General features: G+C 38.6%; 1 protein-coding gene across 2 annotated transcripts in view; it reads left to right on the top strand.

Moving 5' to 3' along the window:
* Nucleotides 1-23,571, top strand: part of LOC129777971 (proton-coupled amino acid transporter-like protein pathetic) — a 77,072-nt gene that overhangs the window by 20,556 nt on the left and 32,945 nt on the right. The window contains exon 1 of one of the 2 annotated variants that reach the window (XM_055784585.1): nucleotides 14,390-14,698. The exons of the other annotated variant lie outside the window; for it this stretch is intronic. Coding sequence (XP_055640560.1) covers nucleotides 14,651-14,698 — 48 coding nt within the window. The 5' untranslated portion in view covers nucleotides 14,390-14,650. Of the gene's footprint in view, nucleotides 1-14,389; nucleotides 14,699-23,571 lie in introns of those variants that run through there. 2 annotated transcript variants of the gene reach the window in all.

Consider the following 23,571-nt stretch of genomic DNA (forward strand, 5'->3'; position numbering starts at 1 on the left):
TTCGTTCGCAATATGGCCATATTCGGTCGTGTTGTATGGCACGTGGCGCAGTCCTGCTGAAACCACATGTCATCCGTATCCATATCTTCAATTTGTGGCAAAAAAAAATCAGTTAACATGCGGCCATAGCGCACACCATTCACAGTTACCGTCTCGCCGTCCTCATTTTCAAAGAAATACGGCCCGATGACTCCACCAGACCATAATGCGCACCAAACAGTGACTTTTGGCGGATGCAATGACCTCTCAACAATCACGTGTAGATTTTCTGAGCCTCATATACGGAAATATTGGGTGTTCACATAGCCACCGAGCTCGAAATGTGCCTCATCGCTGAAGAATATTTGATGCGAAAATTCAGCATTTTGCTGCTGTTGTTCGTTCACCCAATCGACGTATGCCCAACGCATTCCATGGTCACCACGCTCTAATTTTTGTACCAGTTGGACTTTATATGGATGTATGTGCAAGTCCAAATGCAAAATTCGCCACAATGATGTATTTGACAAGCCCAATTGCTGAGCACTCCGTGGAATCGAAACATTAGGGTCATCCTCCACTCTGGCAGCAACAGCAGCAATATTTTCGGCCGAACGCACATTACGATGATGCACAGGTTTCACAGTATCCGCTACGGATCCAGTTTGTTCGAATTAATGCACTACATTAGCGATTGTGTGCTCTGTAGGCCGTCCATGACGACCAAAATCCGTCCGTAATGCTCTAAAAACATTTGCCGGTTTTTCATCATTTTTATAGTATAATTTAACAAAATTAACACGTTGTGCGATGCTAAAACGATCCATATTGTAAAATGGCAGACATTCAACTAACGCTTTGGTTGACAGCTATGTCAAACGGTTGTCAGCGCAGGGCTGTATACTTTCGGAAGCCCGAAATGGAAAATTCTGTACAATCTCATTTTAGGCTTTTTTGATATATAAACTTGACGCAGGCTAGGACCCATCAAACCTGATACTGACTATTCATATCAAATAAAAAAAATAAAAAAATGACTTTCCAGTTTTTCAACTTCCATACAAAATTTGTTAAAAAAATTACTTTCAAATTTTCCAACTTTCCGAATGGTTTTCATGACTTTTTTGGTATACACACCTGACGCAGACTAAGATGCATCAATTCTGATACTGACTGTTAAATCCGTTACTTCGTTCTTGAGTTAAATCGTAAGGAACGAACACCAAATCACTTTTATTTATATAGATTTGCTAGGAATAATCGTATCTCTAACCTTACTTGCAATATAAAAATATCCCCAACTTGCATATGTTTGCAATGCCGATTTCCCTAAGCACCTTGATTTAGAAATCTCTGTTAGGGAACACATTTCGGTGGGAACAAAAGCTCTCTCTACTTTGATGTATTTGTAATGCCGATTTCTCCGTATCTTCAATTTCGACCAATCAGAACGATGTATTTCCGTTTGGGGTTTTTTCGATTGTTTGATAGTTAGTTTCATATGATATATTATTTTATTCATTGTGATGAATTGTTATGGAGTGCTCAGATCGATTGATGCAAAAAACTCGTGAATCCATCAGGAAATAAATGACCAACAATTGTACGTACATAAGCTTCCGCATGTGTCGTCAATTTCGACCAATCAGAAGTGGGTATTTCCGTTAGGATAGGGGATGAGATTTTTCAATTGTTCGATAGTTAGTTTCATGACATATATTATTTTATTCAATTGAAAAAAAAAATGGAGTGCCGAAATCGATTGACTCAAAAAACCTCATCAATCCACCATTAAATGACTGAGCAATAAGCGTTTGGAATTGGACAATTTTCACGATGTGCTCGATTTTCGATTTTCAATTTGTACCCCAATATGTTCCGGAAAGACGTAATCCTACGTCAAAAATAATTCCGAAAAGTTCAAGCTCTGTTCTATGCATCTTTTGTAAATATTCTGCGAAAGCATCTAGTGGTGAAAATTTTAGAAAAATTGGTCCATTGAAACAATCATTACTGAGTGAATTTTCAAGAAGGAACCCATACTCATAGGTATTTATGACTTCAATAATTTTCTTTCAAAGCCATTTTTGATAATTTTTCCCAATTTTTGAGTTGATAAAAATTTTTGGGTCAATTAGTAACAAACATCACTGATTGACATTTTATCTTTCGAATGAATTGTTTGTGGATTTTATTCTAATATACAAACAGATTAATGTATTCAGAACTGCATTGGCATTATACTTCTAATTCAATAACTTCCCCCGGTTTCCGCGAAGTATTATCCACCACGAGATCACAATACAATACCTGGAACTGTAACCCGCCGACGCAAGCGTAAAAAACGCACGTGAGGCCAACAATGCGCGTGACTTCTTTTTGCAATCTCACAACGTAATCATGCATTGCAAAGCAATTTGAATGTGCCGATTGTGCTGAAAAGGAAGATGCGACTGATGGTATTAGTGCTGCAGTGTGCTAGTAGACTGTCCGATATTAATCTGTATGGTCAGCAAGGGGAAATATTTCCCCAATGTGACTGTGCTTCACTGTGCGCGCCTGTCAATGCTTGGAATGTATAAACCAACGATGTCGTCATTCTATTCTGCTGCTGTTGCGATTGGTATTAGTGTTGTTTGGTTTGTGCTTGAACGATTGTTGATGACTTCAGATGTGTGAATAGTTCGTTGAATATTATTCATTTTCGTATCGCCGCAGTGAAAGAATTGTTTGATCACGCGGAGATGTGACAGGAAGGAAAGTTGCGTTATAGTGCACTTCGATGCATTCTAAAGGCTGATTTAGACGATGCCAGTCAGTGCTCTAGTTGAAGTCTCCAGTGAACAGAGAACAGACACTCTGTTCAAGTTACTTGTACCAGTATCAAACAAGTAATTGGCCTCTAACTTAAACAGAGTGTCTGTTCTCTATTCACTGGATACTTCAACTAGAGCGCTGACTGGCATCGTCTAAATCAGCCTTAAGTCATTGAATGATTCGGGTAATTTTGCAACTTTTTTCTCACTTTGATTCGCGCCTGACTGTTTTGGACTTCTCACGTGATAAGATTTTTGCAAACACAGCTATACCATTCTCATCCACATCAAATGAAACCAGACTAATAATTTACTAAATATTCCTAGGACGTGATTTGCTGAGGAAATAAGATCGTGCGAGGTCGAAAAAACTTTATCGCTCGCCCTATATAATCCCCACGGAAGCTGTGGAATGAGGAATTCTCAAACAGAAGGACAAAAAAGCCTTTTGTATCACGCTTGGCTTGAATTGCAAAAAAAAGAAATAGGGGTCGCCAAAAAGTGTGTGCTGATAACTATAGATGAATGCTTCCGACTGTTTGTTCTTTCAACAATCTTCTAGTCCTTTCTTTTATGGTCCCTTTTTGCAAAGATGAATTATCCCAATGCACAGTATAAGACGTGAGTGACAGGGAATCCAACGGTTGATGAAAATGCTGCAGACATTTGCGCAACGCACACGATTACTCACATTTGCAAATATTTTTGCTTCGCTCCCGCATTAATATCTTGAGTCTTGTGTAAGGTGCGGAAGTTTCCTATTGTATATCTTATCTTGCTCATACACTTTGCCGTCAGACGATGGTTGGACAATCAGGGAGATTGCTTATCTCTGCATTTTAAAATGCATTGAAGAGCTTTGTGCTGAAATATCAAAAATAAGGTGCAACCGAATTGTACTGCTTTTACACGACATATCGTAGAGCAAAAGTTCATATCAACTTTAAAGACCAAACCATGGTACATACACCACGTATATTTTCCAAGATAGCCGCTTATGAATTCGGGTATTGCGACGCTATGATAAACCGCAGTATTACAATAACTATTTAATAAGAATGATAAAATAACAATCAATCAATCAAAGAAATTATCTGATATGAATGATAAAATCCTGTGATAAATAAGAATAATAATATAAAATTACCGGTGATTGACATGGTCCGAATGGAAAGTTCAATTTCAGCCATCAATGGTTGCCATGGCGCTTAACGTATTAACAACTACAGCGCGGACTCGATTATAAACAGTTTCTGATTTTTTTTCACTGTAGATAATCGAATTCTGTCTGTAATCGTGTCAGAAAAAAAAATTATTCGTTTTTTTGGATGTATTTTCCATTTTTTGAATATTAAAGAGGAATTTGATTTTTCGATTCATCCCCTTTAAGTCATAAAATACCTTTCTCACATGGAAAAAAATTTATGCAGATTCTCTCAGGCGATAGACGATAATATTTGATGAAAAAAATCCTTATACGCATATGTTCGAATTTCAACAATGACAGAGTTATAGAACTTTTTTTTTGTTTCGGACTCTGTTACCTCATTACAAAGTAGGTTACATTACAAAGTAGGTTACAGATTTTGTTGCTTCCATTTGAAAGATGAGAAAATTTAGTACAGGATATAGTAATGGAACATCTAAGTTAGTGGATTTCATTAACATTTTGGAAGTGAAAGACTTAAAAGATAATAATTTTAAATGTTTTATTATTAATTTTGTCCTATTGAACTAGATTGTTTCTATCAATTAAATTGAAGCTTTCTAACCGCTCTACAATTTGTTCTTTGACACCCAACTTCTATCTTTCTTATTTTGGATGCCATATCGATATAAACAATCCCTGGTGAATTTTCAAGCAAAATCTTCAAAAATTCGAAAAACGAGTTTTACCCCACTGTACATATAATAGCCACTTAAATTACACCTTAATCTTGAAAGGTTACATTTCTTCTTGAAATAAGTCATATTTGAAATAAAAAAAAAATCCAGACTGTATATAATCGAGTACAAAAATGTATATAATCGAATCTCATATAATCGAGTCTGTATATAATCGAATCCGACTTATATATATATATATATATATATATATATATATATATATATATATATATATATATATATATATAGGGTTTTTCATTTCGGGCTTCCGAAAGTATTCAGCCCTGCGCTGACAACCGTTTGACATAGCTGTCATCCAAAGCGTCATATCGTTAGTTGAATGTCTGCCAATTTACAATATGGATCGTTTTAGCATCGCACAACGTGTTAATTTTGTTAAACTATACTATAAAAATGATGAAAAACCGGCAAATGTTTTTAGAGCATTACGGACGGATTTTGGTCGTCATGGACGGCCTACAGAGCACACAATCGCTAATGTAGTGCGTAAATTCGAACAAACTGGATCCGTAGCGGATATTGTGAAACCTGTGCATCATTGTAATGTACGTTCGACCGAAAATATTGCTGCTGTTGCTGCCAGTGTGGAGGATGACCCTAATGTTTCGATTCCACGGAGTGCTCAGCAATTGGGCTTGTCAAATACATCATTGTGGCGAATTTTGCATTTGGACTTGCACCTACATCCATATAAAGTCCAACTGGTACAAAAATAAGAGCGTGGTGACCATGGAATGCGTCGGGCATACGTCGATTGGGTGAACGAACAACAGCAGCAAAATGCTGAATTTTCGCATCAAATATTCTTCAGCGATGAGGCACATTTCGAGCTCGGTGGCTATGTGAACACCCAAAATTTCCGTATATGGGGCTCAGAAAATCTACACGTCATTGTTGAGAGGTCATTGCATCCGCCAAAAGTCACTGTTTGGTGCGCATTATGGTCTGGTGGAGTCATCGGGCCGTATTTCTTTGAAAATGAGGACGGCGAGACGGTAACTGTGAATGGTGAGCGCTATGGCCGCATGTTAACCGATTTTTTTTGCCACAAATTGAAGATATGGATACGGATGACATGTGGTTTCAGCAGGACGGCGCCACGTGCCATACAACACGACCGAATATGGCCATATTGCGAACGAAATTTGAGGGACGCATAATTTCGCGTTTTGGTGATGCCAATTGGCCGTTCAGATCATGCGATTTGAACCCGCTAGACTTTTTTTTGTGGGGTTATGCGAAAGCCCGTATCTATGCCAACTCTCCGCAAACTCTTGAACATTTGAAAGACAACATTCGTGAAGTTATGACCGAGATACCGCCCCATATGTGCCGAAAAGTCATCGAAAATTACCTGTTCCGGATCAAGGTGTGCGAGGAAGCCCTAGGTGGACATTTGAATGATATTGTATTTCACACATAATGGCATAAACCAAACTTTAATTTGAAATAAAAGATTCATCGAAATTCGAATTCTAAGTGTGTTTTATTTCAATTTACTTTCGGAATTTAAAGTTGGAAAACCCTGTATATATGTATTCTTTGTTCCGAACAATAATAGTACAACATATCATTTAGAACTAAATGCTGCATTTCCTCCAGAAATCCCTCGTCGTATTTTCAAACAAATGTAACGCGATATGCCTAGCACCTTATGATATCTACCTATAGCAGAGGGTTTTCGTGGCCTAATTGGTTGCGTGTCTACTAAGCGAACAATCACGAACTTATAACTCAGAGCCCTCAACTGACCATCTTTGTGTGTTATTCTAGCTACTACGTCCATGCATCAATCATAAAGTGATGGTTATCCCAGCCTCTCACTTCACATACGATCGACCTGCTGCATCGGTAATTGGTGCTATTTATAAACACAACAATGGAAGCCTCATATCAACAGTCCCGCTGTGTCCAACTGTGAACATTCGAACAATAGCAATATTCTAACGCCGAAAAATGCGACATGTGTTGTGTTTCGATAGAATAGAAATACTCTAACGCCTAAAGGGCTAATGTGTAATAGATAAAAATGTGTATCGATGAGATAGGAATACCCTTACGCCTAAATGGCTACTGTGTAATATACAACATGAGAAAAATGTACACGATAAATTCGGCTCTGAATTGCTAGATGAGCCCAATAATTAAAAAAATAAACAGATGGGATAAAAAAAACCGTATGATAATGTACCTCAAGAACATAAAGTCTGCTTCATTTAATATTGGAACAAATTCTTTTGCTCATTGTGGCGCTCCTAGTGGACGGATTTGGAAACTTTTTTCACCCACGTGTCGGGAAATTCATTACCTTTCACCATGTATTTATGTCATAACACCAAACGATAGCATTTTGTAAACAACCGCCATGGAAGCCGAACGGAGAGATAAAATTGTGCACAGTTTTCTTGAAAATCCATTGTTGTCGGCATCTAAGCTAGCTAAACAGCTTAAAATGCCCAGAAATACCGTATGGCGTGTTATCAAGCAGTACAAGGAAACATTGACGACGGCTCGGAAGCCGCATTCGAAGCGTCGGAGTGGAACTGTCGACCGGAAACTGCGTGGGAAAGTCATCAAGACCGTCAAGAGGAATCCCAATCTTCCAGACCGCGATTTGGCCAATAAGTTCCAGGCCGCTGCGACGAATTCGTCTCCGGGAAGGAATAAGGTCATTCCGAGCCAGCAAACAGCCAAATCGGACGCTGAAGCAGAACAATGTGGCCAGAATCCGTGCTCGAAAGCTGTACGACCAAGTGCTGACCAAGTTCGACGGATGTATTCTGATGGACGATGAGACCTACGTGAAGGCGGACTTTGGGCAAATCCCAGGTCAAAAATTTTATTTGGCGACGGCTCGGGGGGATGTACCTGCAGAATTTAAGTTCGTGTTTGCGGATAAATTCGCCCGCAAGTACATGATTTGGCAGGGGATATGCAGTTGTGGACAGAAAACCAAAGTCTTTCTCACTGACAAGACAATGACATCAGAAGTCTACAAAAAAAAGTGCCTACAGAAACGGATTCTGCCGTTTATTCGTGCCCACGACCGTCCAGTAATGTTTTGGCTGGACCTCGCAAGCTGCCATTACAGCAAAACGGTTATGGAATGGTACGCAACGAACGGGGTCAGCGTAATACCGAAGGACCTCAACCCCCCAAACTGCCCCCAGTTCCGGCCGATAGAGAAATACTGGGCAATCACGAAGCGGAGGCTTAAGGCAAAGGGAAAACTTGTTAGGAACATGACTCCAATGAAGAACTGGTGGAATCAAATCGCCAAAACGGTGGACGAAAAGGGTGTGCGCCGCCTAATGTGCCGTATTACGGGAAAAGTACGAGAATTTCTTCGAAACAGCAATGAATAATTTTTTAAATTTTTTTTATGAAAGAGTAAAGAAAATGCTACATTTGTATGAAAAACAAATTATGAATTCGTTAATAAATGACTGAACTACACGCAATTGTTTGTGTTCCAATATTAAATGAAGCAAACTTTAGTTATGTATTAATTTTTTTTTATCCCATTTGTTCATTTCAAGCTCATTAGCATTTTAGCTGTAACAGAGCCGAATTTTAATCGTGTACATGTCACATGTTTATCATATCTATAAATAGCACATTACACAATTGCCATTTTTCGGCGTAAGAGTATTTCTTCTATACCATTGCATATGGTACATTTTACACAGTAGCCATTTAGGCGTATGAGTATTTCTTCTGTTCTTCCATCATTCAGTTAGACCACCGGACAGCGGAGACAGTTGGATATGATTATTGTTGTGTTATTATTATAGAACAGCAACCCGATATTTTATGCAGAGCAGAGCATCTGTATGGATGAATCGATCTTCATTCAACCGTGGATCGATCTCCATCGCTGATGATTGTTGCGTGGACGTAGTTATTCTGTAACAATACAAATTGAGGGCCCTGAGTTTTTGAACTCACGATCGATCGCTTACTAAGCGAACGCGCAACCAATGTGTCGTATTGACAATTTTTGCATCGCAAAACGTTATTCTTAAAAAGTTCAAAAAGGTTTTCTGAAGACAGTTTACATATAGAATTGGAAATATGAAAGTTAGAGCAAAAAAACGGTGTTTCATGGTGACCCTAACGCAACATAGGAAAAAAGCGCTATATCCATTATTTTAAAAGGTAGACAATGTTGCTTATAATAACTACAATGTTGCTTGCAATACATTGTCGAACTATGTTTACCTCTATATAAAAAGATAAGAAAGTTAGATTTTTTATTTATTCGAATATTTTGGTTGCCCTATTTTTGACAACATTATTTTTGCATTCTTATTTGGTTGAGATTATTATGCTAGGGGAACCCGGGGCAAGAGTGCCACCTTAAGCTAATACACGTTTTTGAATGCTCTTTTGTTATATTTTTTCCATTTTTTTGCTGGTTTGTTCATTTATACTCCTATTTAGGTGTAGCTATGCATCAAATTGTTTAAAAGTTATGTTTACTATGAAAATGTTTCATTTACACAAATGATGTTATTGGCTTGTATTTTTCCAGTACGGGGCAAGAGTGCCAATCTTATAAAATTATAATTTTTGATGAAAAAAGCACTGTGAAATTCACGGTGGTTCCAAAGAACGCAAACTAAAGTTCTGGTGGCGTTCACGAAAACCGGCAAGCCAATCTTCTCCGGCTAATTTGGATGTTGGATGTGTTTTGTCGAAAGAGTGATCTAAATTATTTCACTCTGCGATTTTATACCCTAGGTTCGGGATGTCGTGTGTTGTCAGCCCATAAAATAACTTCTGCATATTAAGGATGTGACTCACGAGTTACTCCTCCTGTTGTTTAGAAAACACAGTTTTAAAACGGCCTAACTTCTGCACATATTTGGCCAATGTTCCTTTGGGCAAACTATATTCCTCCGCAGCTCGTCTCCATGATTTACAGAATGCACGGCAACAACCATAGTTTCCATCTGCCATTGGTTTCGGAACGAAATTCGTTCATATTTACAAACCATGACCACAACAAACACAACCACGATTACACTATTTGCGTTTGACAGATCGAATTCGAGGTTACGACTATGCCATTTTTACCCCGATAATAATGGCTCCTTTTGCCCCGGAAGCTGAGAGATAACAAATTTATTTTTTATTAAAATAGATGTGTACGATTTAAATTAGTTCATACAGTAAGTTGAAGAAATCCACTCAGTTCTAATTGAACAGCGATTGGAGCATGTTGTCGCTGTTGTGGTGAAGCTCTTCATTTATCATGAAAGCGCGGATGAACGGTGTCACCAAGAGCCTGTTTGTGCACCTTAGGCCAGAAGGGAATCCATCAGGAGGAGAGTGATGCTACAAACGGTTCCCCGGGAAGATCTCGAAGCAGCCGCTACACACACACACACACACATACACGCACGGAATTCTTTCCGTTTGGATCGAGAAAGATCCGGAAAATAATCTGCCAGTTCCTCTAGGAATTTAAAAATACATTCATGTGAAAGAGTTTATTGAATGTTTTCTATCCATGTAACACTGTGACCAAATATGTTTCAATCAATTGCTATTAACAGATGGTTATCGAGTTAGCATTAACCACTGGTGGGCTTCCAGTATCGAGGAAAATGTGGAAATATCTAATCGTTACTGAAAATAATCTGCCAGTTCCTCTGGGAATTTAAAATTACATTCATATGAAAGAGTTTATTTTAATGTTTTCTATCCATGTAACACTGTGACCAAATACATTAGGTTTTGTGATTTTTCAATCAATCGCAATCAACAGGATAGCTTCTGAAGATTATTCTTCCCCATCAGTAGGATATTTCCGTATCCAATATTGGATGCATAAAACCTTGTGCCTCCAACGTAACGCTCTCGTTTTCGAAGTTCTCCAAATATTCATTCATTCAGAATGAATTCAGATTCAACTTCATACAAAGGATCTCTAAATCAACGATAGTCCTACGTCACCCTTGCGGTTATACCATAGATATAACCCACTTCCTGTTTTTTTAACATATCAACTGGGATGACGAACATCGGGAATGTGACGTGAACGCAGCATCATACGTTTTTTGAATATTAGTTATACGATCGATCAGTCCGTACCGAAGAAAAACCACCATCCCCACCTTTTAACCGACCTTAGTCCTATCGTCGATTGATGCGTCAAAGTCATACAAATGTGCTGCTTTAAAGAAATTTTGCAAACAGCGTACGGTCGTGCCGAAATGGAATTAAAACATCACCATCAAACAGTATAAACGACTTAACAAACAGCTTTACCAAGCCCATCAACGTGAAATACAAAACAAGCTCAAAGGGAATCCTAAAAGTGTCTGGAGACACGTGAATGATCAACGGAAAGAGTCAGGGTTACCTACTTCTATTAGATTGCTTCCGCCAATTCCGGGGAACGACGTACGGAAAGCTAGCCTCCGTCTCAATAATTCTGTCTCCGTTGGTCTAGACGGAATTAAGAACTGCGTTGAAGTTTTGTTCGCACCATTAACATGCATCTTCAATCTCTCGTTGAACTCTGTAATTTTCCTCGAGATCTGGAAGTTCTCGTTCGTTTTTCCTATCTTCAAAAATGTTGATAAGCAGTTGGTTAGGAACTGTAGCGGTATCGCTGCTTTATGTGTAGTATCTAAACTATTTGAACTGTTGGTGCTGGATTATGTGAAATACAATTGTTCCAGCTAAATGCCTCTGAGCATCATGGGTTTATACCGAACCAAGTCGCAAAATAAAAAAAATCGAGTCATTGATTGCATCAGATTAACCCTTAGCGATCGAATGCCGCCATACCCACGACATTGCATATATTCTAAAAAAATGCGTTATATTTCAGGAATTCTGCTAGGTTATGCTTTTTTTATGCATGCAACGTGATCTGGAGCATTCCTTTTCTCGCTGTGGAAATATAGCACTGAATTTCTTAAAAATCCGTCGACCAACTGATTAGGTTAAACACATTGTAAGCTACATTTCACATTTATCAGATTTGGAAAATCACGCGTATAGCAGAAATAACATATCGAAATTGTTTCGAACGCTCAATGAAAACCCCTTATCGCACCAAACTTCAAACTCGTTTTTCTCGAAATCATAAAAATGTCACATGGTCCAGTCTGACTGAACACCGACCATATGGCATAATAGTGACCACATCTCCGAATCGTTTCCAGTATCTTCTGGCGTGCCTCAGGGACGTCACCTTGGATCATCCGTCTTTTTACTGCATTTGAACGACTTTCATTTTTCTATTAGTTGCATGAAGCTGTCATACGCCGACGATTTCTAACTGTATTCTGTTATAAAGGACCGAGGTGACGTCTTATTTGGTGCTTAATGGTGAAAAACGCCTCAAAATGTGCAGTTATCACGTTCTGCGGGAAAAATCACCAATCTGTCTCGCATATCGCCTGCAGGATCATATTCTCAACCGCGGGTCAAACATCAAAGACTTGGGCGTCATACTTGATTCAAAAATAACCTTCAAATATCAGGTTGATTACGTTTCCGCTAAGGCGTCAAGTCAACTCGGTTTCATATTTCGGTTCGCCAAAGAATTCAGGAATGTTGCTTGTTTGAAAGCACTCTACTCATCTTTGGTTCGTTCAACATTGGAGTACTGCTCGGTAGCATGGGCTCCTTTCTACAGTAACGGTGTGAATCGATTGAATTCATCCAACGGAGATTCGTACGCTTTGCTCTTCGTTGGTTACGTTGGAGGGATGATCCGCGGAAGCGAGTTCCATAGTAAATTTATAAGCAGTGTCGTCGACTGGCAGGTGCGGCAAGTGCGGACCGCACCTGGGTGCATGATTTGAGGGGTGCAGAAACACGCCTACATTAGCGAATACTTCACCATTCGGCATACATCATATACACCCAGATTTTTTTACGCGGGGGATACGTACCTCGTGAAAAAAAAACCGCGTCAATTGGAAAATCCGCGTGAAAAAAAACCGCGTTAATTCGAAAAACCGCGTTAATTGGAAAATCCGCGTAAAAAAAACCATGTCACCTAATGATAGATATCAAATGGGACTATCCTTACGTAGAACGGAAGTGAAAAGTTGAGTGTTGCTCGCTTACGAAAACCCGTAGTTTTTTCCTGCAATTTCGTTGGTTACTGGTTCGGTATTCCTCACGAATGTGGTCATCTGCTGTTGCTAGAAGATTCCCTTGTGATTTGTACACTCTGCTGCCGATGCACGTGCAGTTCCACTGTTGGACCGTTCAGAGCTAAGTAGACAGAGAAATTCATTCACGAATCGTAAAAACCCCGTCCCGTTGTACAGCCCGGTGAGCTACCCGTTACCCAACACCTAAAATCCACGTAAGAATCGTGATAAGGTGCGGCACTAATTTCCTTCATAAGCGCTAAACTCCGCTACAAGCACTAATTACCGTAATATGCTCTGAGGGAACATAAGAGAAAAATGTGAGCTGAGGGGGTGATTTGATATTGCACAGGTCTTTTTTTACGCGTAAAAAAATCGCGTTAAATTGGAAAATCCGCGTAAAAAAACCGCGTAAAAAAAACTGGGTGTACAGATATCGTAGAATGAGAAGGAGCGGCCATACGCTTCCGCACCGGGTGGGAAAGCTCCACTTGACGCCACTGTCTACAAGCATTCCCGAAATTTGTCAGTGAGTGGCAGGCTCTTGCTCCGCGGATAATCGGGGTTCTACTGTATTTGTAATATCTTGCAAATCGAATTTGTGAACACTATTTTCTATTCGATATCATATAACCAGCACATTCAAATTGACCACCATAAGAATTCTTTATAATCACTATTGCCTAGTGATCTTCCTATGCCAATAATTTTGCGTGAACTGATACTCTGATCAGTTCGAACACAATGAGTAACACAGCAGCCTAAGCAAAACTCTTACACATGAACGGGAATAATAGATTTTGTTTTTTTGATAGTAATTCGGTTACTGCTCATATATGAAACCTGATTTTGTTACGGTTCACAAGTCCCAACGTTCACCACATATAGCGAAATACACATCCAACTTAACGTCAACATGAAATACACGCAAAGGAACGTAATATCAAGTTTTTTCCCATGGAAATCTAATGGTTGTATTCTCAAATACCATCAAATTTGATGTTAACGTTACTTCACTGTGTATGTAATTCACACTTATAACGTTGATGTTCACTGGAAGGTTCGAGAATGAATCGAAAAATTTCACCGTAGGATTGTCCATTGCGTACATTTGTGTGCATACCCAACATTCCAGAGCTCATATATATTGCGTGTTGAATGTGTTTGTATACATTAAACTCAATAGACTAAACAAATCGCTGACATTGTTTTCTATTGCTGTCTGACCCGCGCATGAACTGTGAATCAAAATGAAACCAGATTCTCTCACTAATTTGCCATTTAGTTAATCAATCAAAATTTGCCTATATTATGCACAACGGACGGAAAGATCATACCCCAGACCATCTGCCTGCACACACATTCAAACATGCGTCCACCCGACGTTTGTGTCGGTGGTATTTACAGCGTTTACAACGTCGCAGCGTCACACCGTACTCCGTGTGCGACACGCACGCAACGCGACACTTCTGCATACGACGAATCCCTGTCGCAGGCGCACGCAACAGTCCCGTCGCATGTGTTCACGAACGAGCGGACAGTGCCTCAAAAAGCGTGCGACCGTTGGATCGATCATATCACGCGCCCGTTCGAAGTGTGCTCATTCGCAAAGGAAATCTCGTGGAAATCGGACGTACTTTTCACTCGCTCTCTGTGTCTCGCGACGCGTTAAAGTCCGTTGCACAATCTCGGAAAAGGATCAAGTTTGAATAGAATAAGCAGATCGTGCGGTGTGTGTATCCTTTCACTGTGTCGGAATTTATCTTTTGAAAAACACGTGATTTATCCGTTATCCGGACATTGAGTGGTTTCAAACATACCGGAATGGATAATTTCAAGAAAAAGACCGGACGGCCCAATTTGGAGTACACGGTAAGTGTTTTTCGCTGTTCATACAATTTCCAAGGCAAGGCTAAGCTTTGTCCGCGTATCTCTGCCCTGCCCCATGGAAGGAATAAATCTCGGCAAAATTAGATCAAAAGTGCAACAGGCAGCACGAGATTAATCGAGCAGGCGTTCGAGGAGGCTGACATTGATCTTGTTTCAGGGCGCGTATAAATGAAGATAAAATTAGGATTTTCTTTTTGTTCGTTTCGCGCCGCGACGCTTACCACTGGTGTGCGTTCGCGCGGCGTTCATGCGCTTGAATAAACAAAGCGAAAGCGCGCGGTTCGCGGCTTATTCCCGATGCTGGTGGTAGCAAGATAGTGTGCAGGTAATGGGAAATGCTTGCCAAGATTGACGACGGAAGGAATGTTTTCCGGCATTCGGAGGATTGCGTCAGATACCTGCCGTGGTTGAGTGTGGATTGTTTTTCACATAGTTTATTTTGTTTATATTCATTGCAAGTTGGGACAATTCAAATGGCATTTAGGAGTTTAAAAAAACATATAAATGTAATAATGTAAGATTATACAAATTATTTCCTGCTGAGCAAGGGAAACAGTTTCGGCATGTTAATTGTAATTATAAATTGTTGTTGTTGTTGTTGTTGCAATATGAAGTGATGAACAACAATTTGTTATCTAATGATAGAGTGAAATGAACTTCGGGAATAATTTACGATCTAATAATTAAAAACCAAGCAGGGGAACCGCGGGTAATACGGACAGTAGGGGTAATATGGACAGGTTGTTGATTTATATAGTTACATTTTGAATTTCAGATTTCTGTTAATGAGAACACCTTCTACATGTTATTCTATAATATTTCAGCCACCCCATGGCAATGGATACTGATCAAAAGTGGAAAAGGGAAACAAAAAACTATGGATGGGTTATACCTATGATATAACCGCAAGGTTGACGTAGGACTGCCGTTGACTTAGTAATCAATTGTATTTCTTCAATTAGCAATAGTCCCATCTCGGATGTTCCTCATAGGGTACGATGTCGCCGCTGCGCAGAGCTATCTTTTGTGTGTATTGATTAAATTATTGATTAAACTAGTAAATGAATGAAACTATTTACGAATTTAATTGCAAACAAATACCAATTTAAGTCAATTCATGCATTATAGTAGTGGTTATCGCAGGAAATAGTTATCAACATTTTGCCTAATCATCTAAAGGTATGCGTAGAAGTTCAGTGAGGTGGCGACATGAAGAGATATCTTCCAATACAGTTTTGAATAATCGAGCCAAAGCGTTGCATCTGCACCCGCTTTTGTAGACCGTGTTAACAAAACGAATTCCGGAGTGTAAAAATGCAGTATTGCCGACTTGAATGTATCTGTAATGCCGATTTTCCCAACTTCTTGGTTTCGGATTCTGTATTGGGAAAATACATTCCAGTTTGCAAAAATACAAGCTAGTACAAAAGTACCCACAGCTTGCATCTATTTTGCAACGCAGATTTCTTCAGGCTCCATTGTTTTGAAATCTGTGTTAGGGAAACATTTTGATTTGCAGAAACACAAGCGAGTACAAAATACTCACCGCTCGCAACTATTTTGCAATGCCAATTTTCCCAGGCCTCATGATTTTGAAGTCTGTGTTAGGAAAACATACCAATTAGCAGAAACGCAAGCGAGTACAAAAGTACCCGCAGCTCGCATCTATTTTGGAATGCCGATTTCCCCAGGCTTCATGATTTTGAAGTCTGTGTTAGGGAAACATTCCAATTTGCAAAAACGCAAACGAGTATAAAAGTACCCGCCGCTTTCATCTATTTTGCAATGCGGATTTCCTCAGGCTCCATGGTTTTGAAATCTGTGTTAGGGAAATATAACGTGTAGACATTTTATCTTTCAAATGAAGTGTTTATCATACCATTTTGTTCAATTGTTCAGGAGCTATTAACGCTCAAAATCTCGTTCTCCGGCGTAACGCTTTCGTTTTCGGAACTTTGAACTTACACCCCAGTATAGAAATGAAAGACGTAGTCCTACGTCAAAACCGAAAGTCATGAAGATTCCACGTGTGGATGTAATTTCAGCTGCTTCGATATTCAGCATTTTGAGTGGTTTAATATCAAAATTCAATTCGCTGATAGTTACATTTCGGTTTGTGAGTTAACAGAGAAGCGATATTAGGCATGTACGGGAAGGTGAATTAATTTTTGAGTGGAAAATTTACATTATTGAAAATATTGTACCGGTGGGGTAAACCGGACAGTTGTCAGTGAATTTCCAAAGATATAATTGAAGTTCTGCTTAACATGTCCGTTTTACCTCCACCTCACCTACAGTTGTTAGACACCACATTAGAAATTAGATATCCGTCATGATATTGTTTGTTCAATAATTCGACCCATGGTTGATTTCCGATTTCCCTTCGATTTGCCTATTCTCGCATAGTCATCTGGTTTCCTTGATGCTTGTGTACATCTTTGAGAAATTCACAAAAACATAGAACGTGATGTGGGATTGATATCGTGAATTTGCCACACGATGATGCTAGATATTGAAATATGAAAATATAAAGAATTTGAGATGAATGAAGTACACTCGTGATTGTTTACTCATGCAAACAACTATCTGTGGCAACATATATAATCACGAAAGAATAACGAAACTTATATGATCGCAACGGCTTACAACAAGAATGGCAACATGCATACAACCATCATATTTGGCGCGGTAATATCGATTTCTTATCAACGTTTTGACTAATGCTTTTTCAAGAAGTGCATAGTATTCACCGACTTCGTGGACTCCAGAATTGGGTGGAATCTTTAGGCTTGCAACCACTTTTTGATTCACTCGGGATCGAATTAAAAATAACATTTTTGCACGTTTTGATTGTCAGTCAGTCCGTGTCTTATGTATGACATTCCCGAGTATAGTAGATGTAGCAAATGTTGCAATTCTCATTTCTTTCCGTTGGATATTACGTAATATCCATTTGTCACACCTTAGAAAGAGGTTTCTATATCATTTATTGTCCATATATTCTCTCCAAAATAAATATACATCCGAAGTCGTATGCCAAAACAATTGGTCGGTGTTTAGTCAGATCGGACTAAGTAACAAAATTATGATTTAGAGTAAATCGAGCTCAAAATTTGAAGCTTTGTAGTTTTAGTAGCTTCCAATTATTCTCCCCAATTGTTTTTCACTCTCTGGCGCTTGGTTCACTCTGTCTGGACAAGATATAATAAAATATTCGATCAAATTTTCTATAACTATGAATTGTCTGAAAAGCATGTATACATATATATATATATATATATATATATATATATATATATATATATATATATATATATATATATATATATATATATATATATATATATATATATATATATATATATATATATATATATATATATATATATATATATATATATATATATATATATATATGCATTTTAATACGAGTTACTCTCCCGTGTTAACTGAAAGGCCGACGGAAGAAGCTTCTACTATTATCTATTATCACTACTATTATCAGTTTTTGCTGATCAGTCAAAATAAATTTATGCCATGAACCTGGCTGTATGCAACAAAAGTGTGATCTGATAAATGTAGAAAGTGGGTCAAGAAATTCTCAACTGTTTGCTACTGTTAACTATTGTTTTCTTATTTTGTTACTTAGTCCGGTCTGACTGAACACCGATCAACTCATCCTTACATAGACATAGTCGTAAAATAGATTGTTCTTAACAAGCATAGCAAACGTTTCATGACATCAATTGTGTCAAAATTCTTTAGTGTGAGTAGCAAAAAAAAAAAAAAGGGGGAAATAGGAAGGACACAGGGTTCCAATTCAGGTGAACACGACGAATGATTTGGGAGACAGATGCGATTCTGAGCCAAAAATTGACGAGTGTTTGCTAACTCGATAATCTATCGTGAAGAATAGCCCAACTTTCCCAATTTAGATATTTGGGTGTGGATGTGGTGGATTCTGGTCCAATGATCTAAAATAATATTCACCAACAATTTTTCGGTTAGTTAGAACAAATTACGAGGGTCGTTAAAAAAATTAATTTTAGTGCCTCAGAAATCGCGGAAAAATAAAGTTGGGACAAAAAACTAGGTGATTTTTGTAATCTACGTTTCATTTTCTATTTTTCTACATAATCGCCCTAACGTTCGAGGCATTTTTCATAGCGTGGCACGAGTTTTTCTATTCCGAGAGCGAATTGCGTAGCGTCCAACTTTTTGAAGTACGATGTATCTGCGTCACGAATTTCTTCAGTGTTATCGAATCGCTGACCGCCGAAGGCCTGTTTCATCACCGTACTATTGTGAAGTTTTGGACCGATTAAGAACCGCGATTAAGGACAAAAAGCCAGGTTTATTGACGAAAGGAGTGTTCCTCATCCACGATAATGCGCGGCCTCATTCTGCTCGCGGAACTCAAAAGCAATTGAAAAAGTTCAAATGGACTGTATTCGAGCATCCTCCTTACTCCCCAGACCTCGCCCCTACCGGCTATCACTTATTCCCGGTGATGAAACAGGAGTTCGGCGGTCAACGATTCGATTACACTGGAGAAATTCGTGACGCAGTTACATCGTACTTAAAAAAATTGGACACTACGCATTCGCGCGATTTATTTTTCAACATAGTCTCCTTTTAGCTCGATACACTTGACCATGCTCCAACTTCTTTAATCCATCTGAAAAATACGATTTCTCGAGGTCTGCAAAGTAGGCCTCCGTGGCGGCGATGACCTCCTCATTGGACTCAAATTTCTGCCCTGCAAATGACTTTTTTCAAGTTTGGAAACAAAAAAAAGCCGCACTGGGCCAAATCTTGAGAATACGGTGGATGGGGCAGCAGTTCGTAGTGCAATTCGACCAATTTGGCCGTGGCGACGGCGGAATTTTAATTCATTTATCTTAAAACCGCGGACACGGCCGCTTCCACACACGGTTAAAACAAAACTACGAATCCGATTCGGCTGAAATTTTGACAGTAGCCGTTTACGAGAATGTACTACACGATAAGTAATCTCTCTTGCGATACTGACACCATCGGGCGAGATGAGGCTAAGTACTTATTGGACCGCCCTCGTATATAGTGAAGTGAGGGGAATGTTCTATTTGAAAGTTATTCTAAATCTGGAATATTTACGAAAACTTTTGAATTCATAGAACTTCGGTATAAACTGCTGCAATCCCTTCTCTTTTTTCAGATTGTTGAAGCTATAAATTATGCAATGCTCTGGCGTTTAGATGCCATTGACTTATTTCGTAACTTGTTTTGTTGTCCCGCTCAACTTTCTTCATAGAGAATAACCCATTTGTTGTGCGTGCTAGATTTTAATTAGAACTATTTTTATCAAATCAAATTGTGGAGGCGTCTTAAAATACAAGCTTGAGGAAATATCTACATTAAACGTTCGTTCATGGTCACAGTACTTTTGGCTTCAGATTTGCTTCCGCATGTGTATGCTACCCTTTTATAGTTTTCGGTGACATTATTACAGCGTTTGTTTACAAGCAAAACAATGTATATACTTCTCCCACTACACTGAGCCCAAATGTGAGATATTCCATTCATATCTTATGGGATGCTTCATACACACCATTTTTGTTGTTCCTGACCCTCGGAACCGTTTGTCACCGTTCTCTCACATCGATTTTGTTTTTCTTTCGGATCACGCTCACTGACCGAAAAAGCATTTTCGCATCCAACGAAAATAGCCTGACGATGGTTGTATAATATTTTTGTTGACGTGACGCTCTTTTTCTATCGCAGTTTTATGTGTGTTTGTATATATGCTTATAGGAATCTTGCGTTAACTGGCTACAAGCGGGTCAACTTGTGACTTTTGTTTTGCGATGTAGAGCGAAGAAAATTCCTCGATCACATCACACATCCCCGCGTATGACAGAAGCTGACCTCTAAAAATAACCAGCAAAAATTCTGAGGTGAAAAGTTTTCGCATACACTTTCTTCGTTTGAACACACATACAATAGGCATCGGGTTTCGCATTGGTTTGACTTTCCGTTTAAGGCAGGAAAATTGGCCAAATTCGATTGAGGTGTCATGACAACCTGATGCGGCTGTGGGTGGATGTGTGATTAGGAAAATGGTTTTCCGCGAAGCTTCATGATTTATTTTCCCATCAGATTAAATGTCATTGAACCGCCGCCTGTTGTTAGCGGCAAAGCGCCTAAGAGTTTGTCTAAGAAACGAAAACAATCACCCGATACCAGATACATGGATAATCTATCTTCAAATCACAAGTAGTAGGATACCTGGTAATTAATAACACGAGCTGGTAATAATGTCAGCGCTCAAGCTCATCATTCACGCTGCTACTGTTTTTGTTATCACACTTCCCGAAAGCTGGTTCAATAAATTTTCGTCGACAAACCCATGTGCGTCAGCGACGAAAACCGTCAACAGAAAAAAAAATGTAATTGGAAGAAAACGGTTGACAGCGTCAAACGGGGGGCGTGGGTTGTCAGATGACAGGTGAATTCACTGTAGAGAGAGAAAAGCCACTTGATGCTAATGAAAGCAAAAGTGAAAGCCGATACATACACAAACGCGCCGGAAACGGCGCAATTTGTGGGTTATATTCTGGGAGCGTTCCTAATATGTGCTGCGAGAAAGCGGTCAGCGATTCTTGAAGAAGAATTATCGTAACGATTGAGAACGTCGCCCCCGTTAGGAAACGAGGCGCTGATAATTCGCTCTAATTATTACATCAGCGAGTAGAACCTGAATATGTTTCCACTACCCCTTTCTCCAAAACAGGTATGGCACACAGAATGGGCATCAAAATGAACGAAATCGTAATTTTGTTTAAGCAGTTGCAGTTTCAGATGGCAAACAGAGGTTCGTCACTTGCATTCGATTGGAAATCGTTGCAGTTACAGCTACCGATAGGGTGGTGCACTGCCACCGGTCTTTAATTTATTATTTACAACTGGTCGCGACAGGCATTCCTGCTAAATTGTTCACAATTAGTAAGGGGTCGGTAATAATCACCCGTGATAAATAGAGGAACGTGGCCGGAGTGCAAATTGACGAAGCGGTTTTGTGATTCCACTGAAGTAGTCGCTTTGACTCAATTTCAAGATGATAACACGATAATCCAGTCGTTAGTTTCGTACAATTAACGAATATTTGATGAGCACAATTCACGACACTTCCTGGATTAGAGTTCACTAGATGTCAATAGAAGTTATTATATCGCTTTTCTGCTTTGAAATTTTCCGCAATCATTAATGAATGGTGATCGGAATTCTTCTGTCTTCGCAGTCTAAATGTGCAGCCAAGAGGTGGTGTTTTCAGTTTCCTTCCTTCACAAGTTTCAGAATTCGTTCAAACGAACTGTCCAAAGGAATGCGCCATTCTTTGTGGAAATTCTCATATCAACATGAATACATCGAATTTGATTACTGTAGTTCAAAAAGTTCTTAAATTGATGTTTTATACAGTGACTTTTATGCAGTTCGGATCGAAGAACATCATCATTCACATGAACTCGTCATGTTATTTGTTTTTTTTTATGATCATATTATTTGGTGTTAGGTGCATACCACATGATGTCTGTATTCATCCAGAGTATTTTCAAACTATTTTTAAACGCCGGAGTAATAGCACGTGCACCAGTGCTATGTTAGTGTGAATAAAACAACGTGCTTTTGTACTTTGTTGATAACTGTATCTTTGCTGATTAAATATTCAAACGTAATAATCGTAATAATAATTATTGTCTAATACTTCTTCTAGAGAAACGAGTGGTAAGATTCACTTTCAGAAGCTAGCTATGATATTAGTTGTATTTCCATACATACATTTCAGGAATCCAAACTTCCGGCATGAATAAAAATAAATAAAATTAAAAAAAACTTCTTCATTATTAGAAATATTTGTTTGTCTAGTAAAATTATATTAGGATGTCCTAGCGGTGAAAACATTTTTTTGCACTTCTATAAATTCATCAATTTGTAAGAAAATTACTGGCAAAACATATGGATGAGTAAAGCAATTTCCAAAAAAACAAATGATGCCCAATGTTAGAATCATTCTGTTTTGCTTGTCGTGTACGCAGGATATAATAACTATCTTCGTTTATAATACTGGCCATTTGAACTTTATTGGGTTTATTCATGCGCGAAACATTCATAGATAGACATATTTTGTTCGATAAGTGGACAATGATTGAAGAAGTTATAATTTATAAAATAAAAATGTATAACAAATAATCCGTGCCAGTTGCAAATCGGAAGGTGCAGATGTTCACAGAGATGGAAAGCAAGTTTTCAGAGTGAAATAATTCGTAAAGCTATTGAATTATAGAGCAATTCCACGCCCAATCACCCGGTTATTGCCCCGATACGCTCCAATTTTTTTTTAAAGTTTGTTCGTATGACCAATTTTAATTACGGCAGATTTTTTATAAGGGCATATCTAGTATCATTGACCTTTCTTTGCTAAGATAATTACTCGGAATCCAGACGTCTGCTTAGAATATGATATTCGGCAAAGTTGTTGGAAAATCAATAGACTATTTTAAAAAAATTACATGGGGACATGTTTCGAGTTATCAAAATTTTGAAAAATCTTACTCAATTTTTGAGTAAGATTTTTTAACGTTGTATTTAGAATGTTATTTTTCATAAAAAAGTTAATTGATTTCCCAACAATTTCGAGTAATTTTTTTTCGTAAAAAAATTCAATTATATTAGATACGCTCTTAGAAAAATCAGTAATTTAAATAGGTAATTTAAAAATGAAAATTGTGATTTTGAATAGCTGCAACAAGATTAAAGAAAATAGAAAATATTTCTAGCGAGGACAAGCGTTGCGGAACAAACGTTCGCCGTTTTCG

Source organism: Toxorhynchites rutilus, chromosome 3 (genome assembly GCF_029784135.1).
Source record: "Toxorhynchites rutilus septentrionalis strain SRP chromosome 3, ASM2978413v1, whole genome shotgun sequence".
In the NCBI taxonomy this organism is placed as follows: Eukaryota; Metazoa; Arthropoda; class Insecta; order Diptera; family Culicidae; genus Toxorhynchites; species Toxorhynchites rutilus.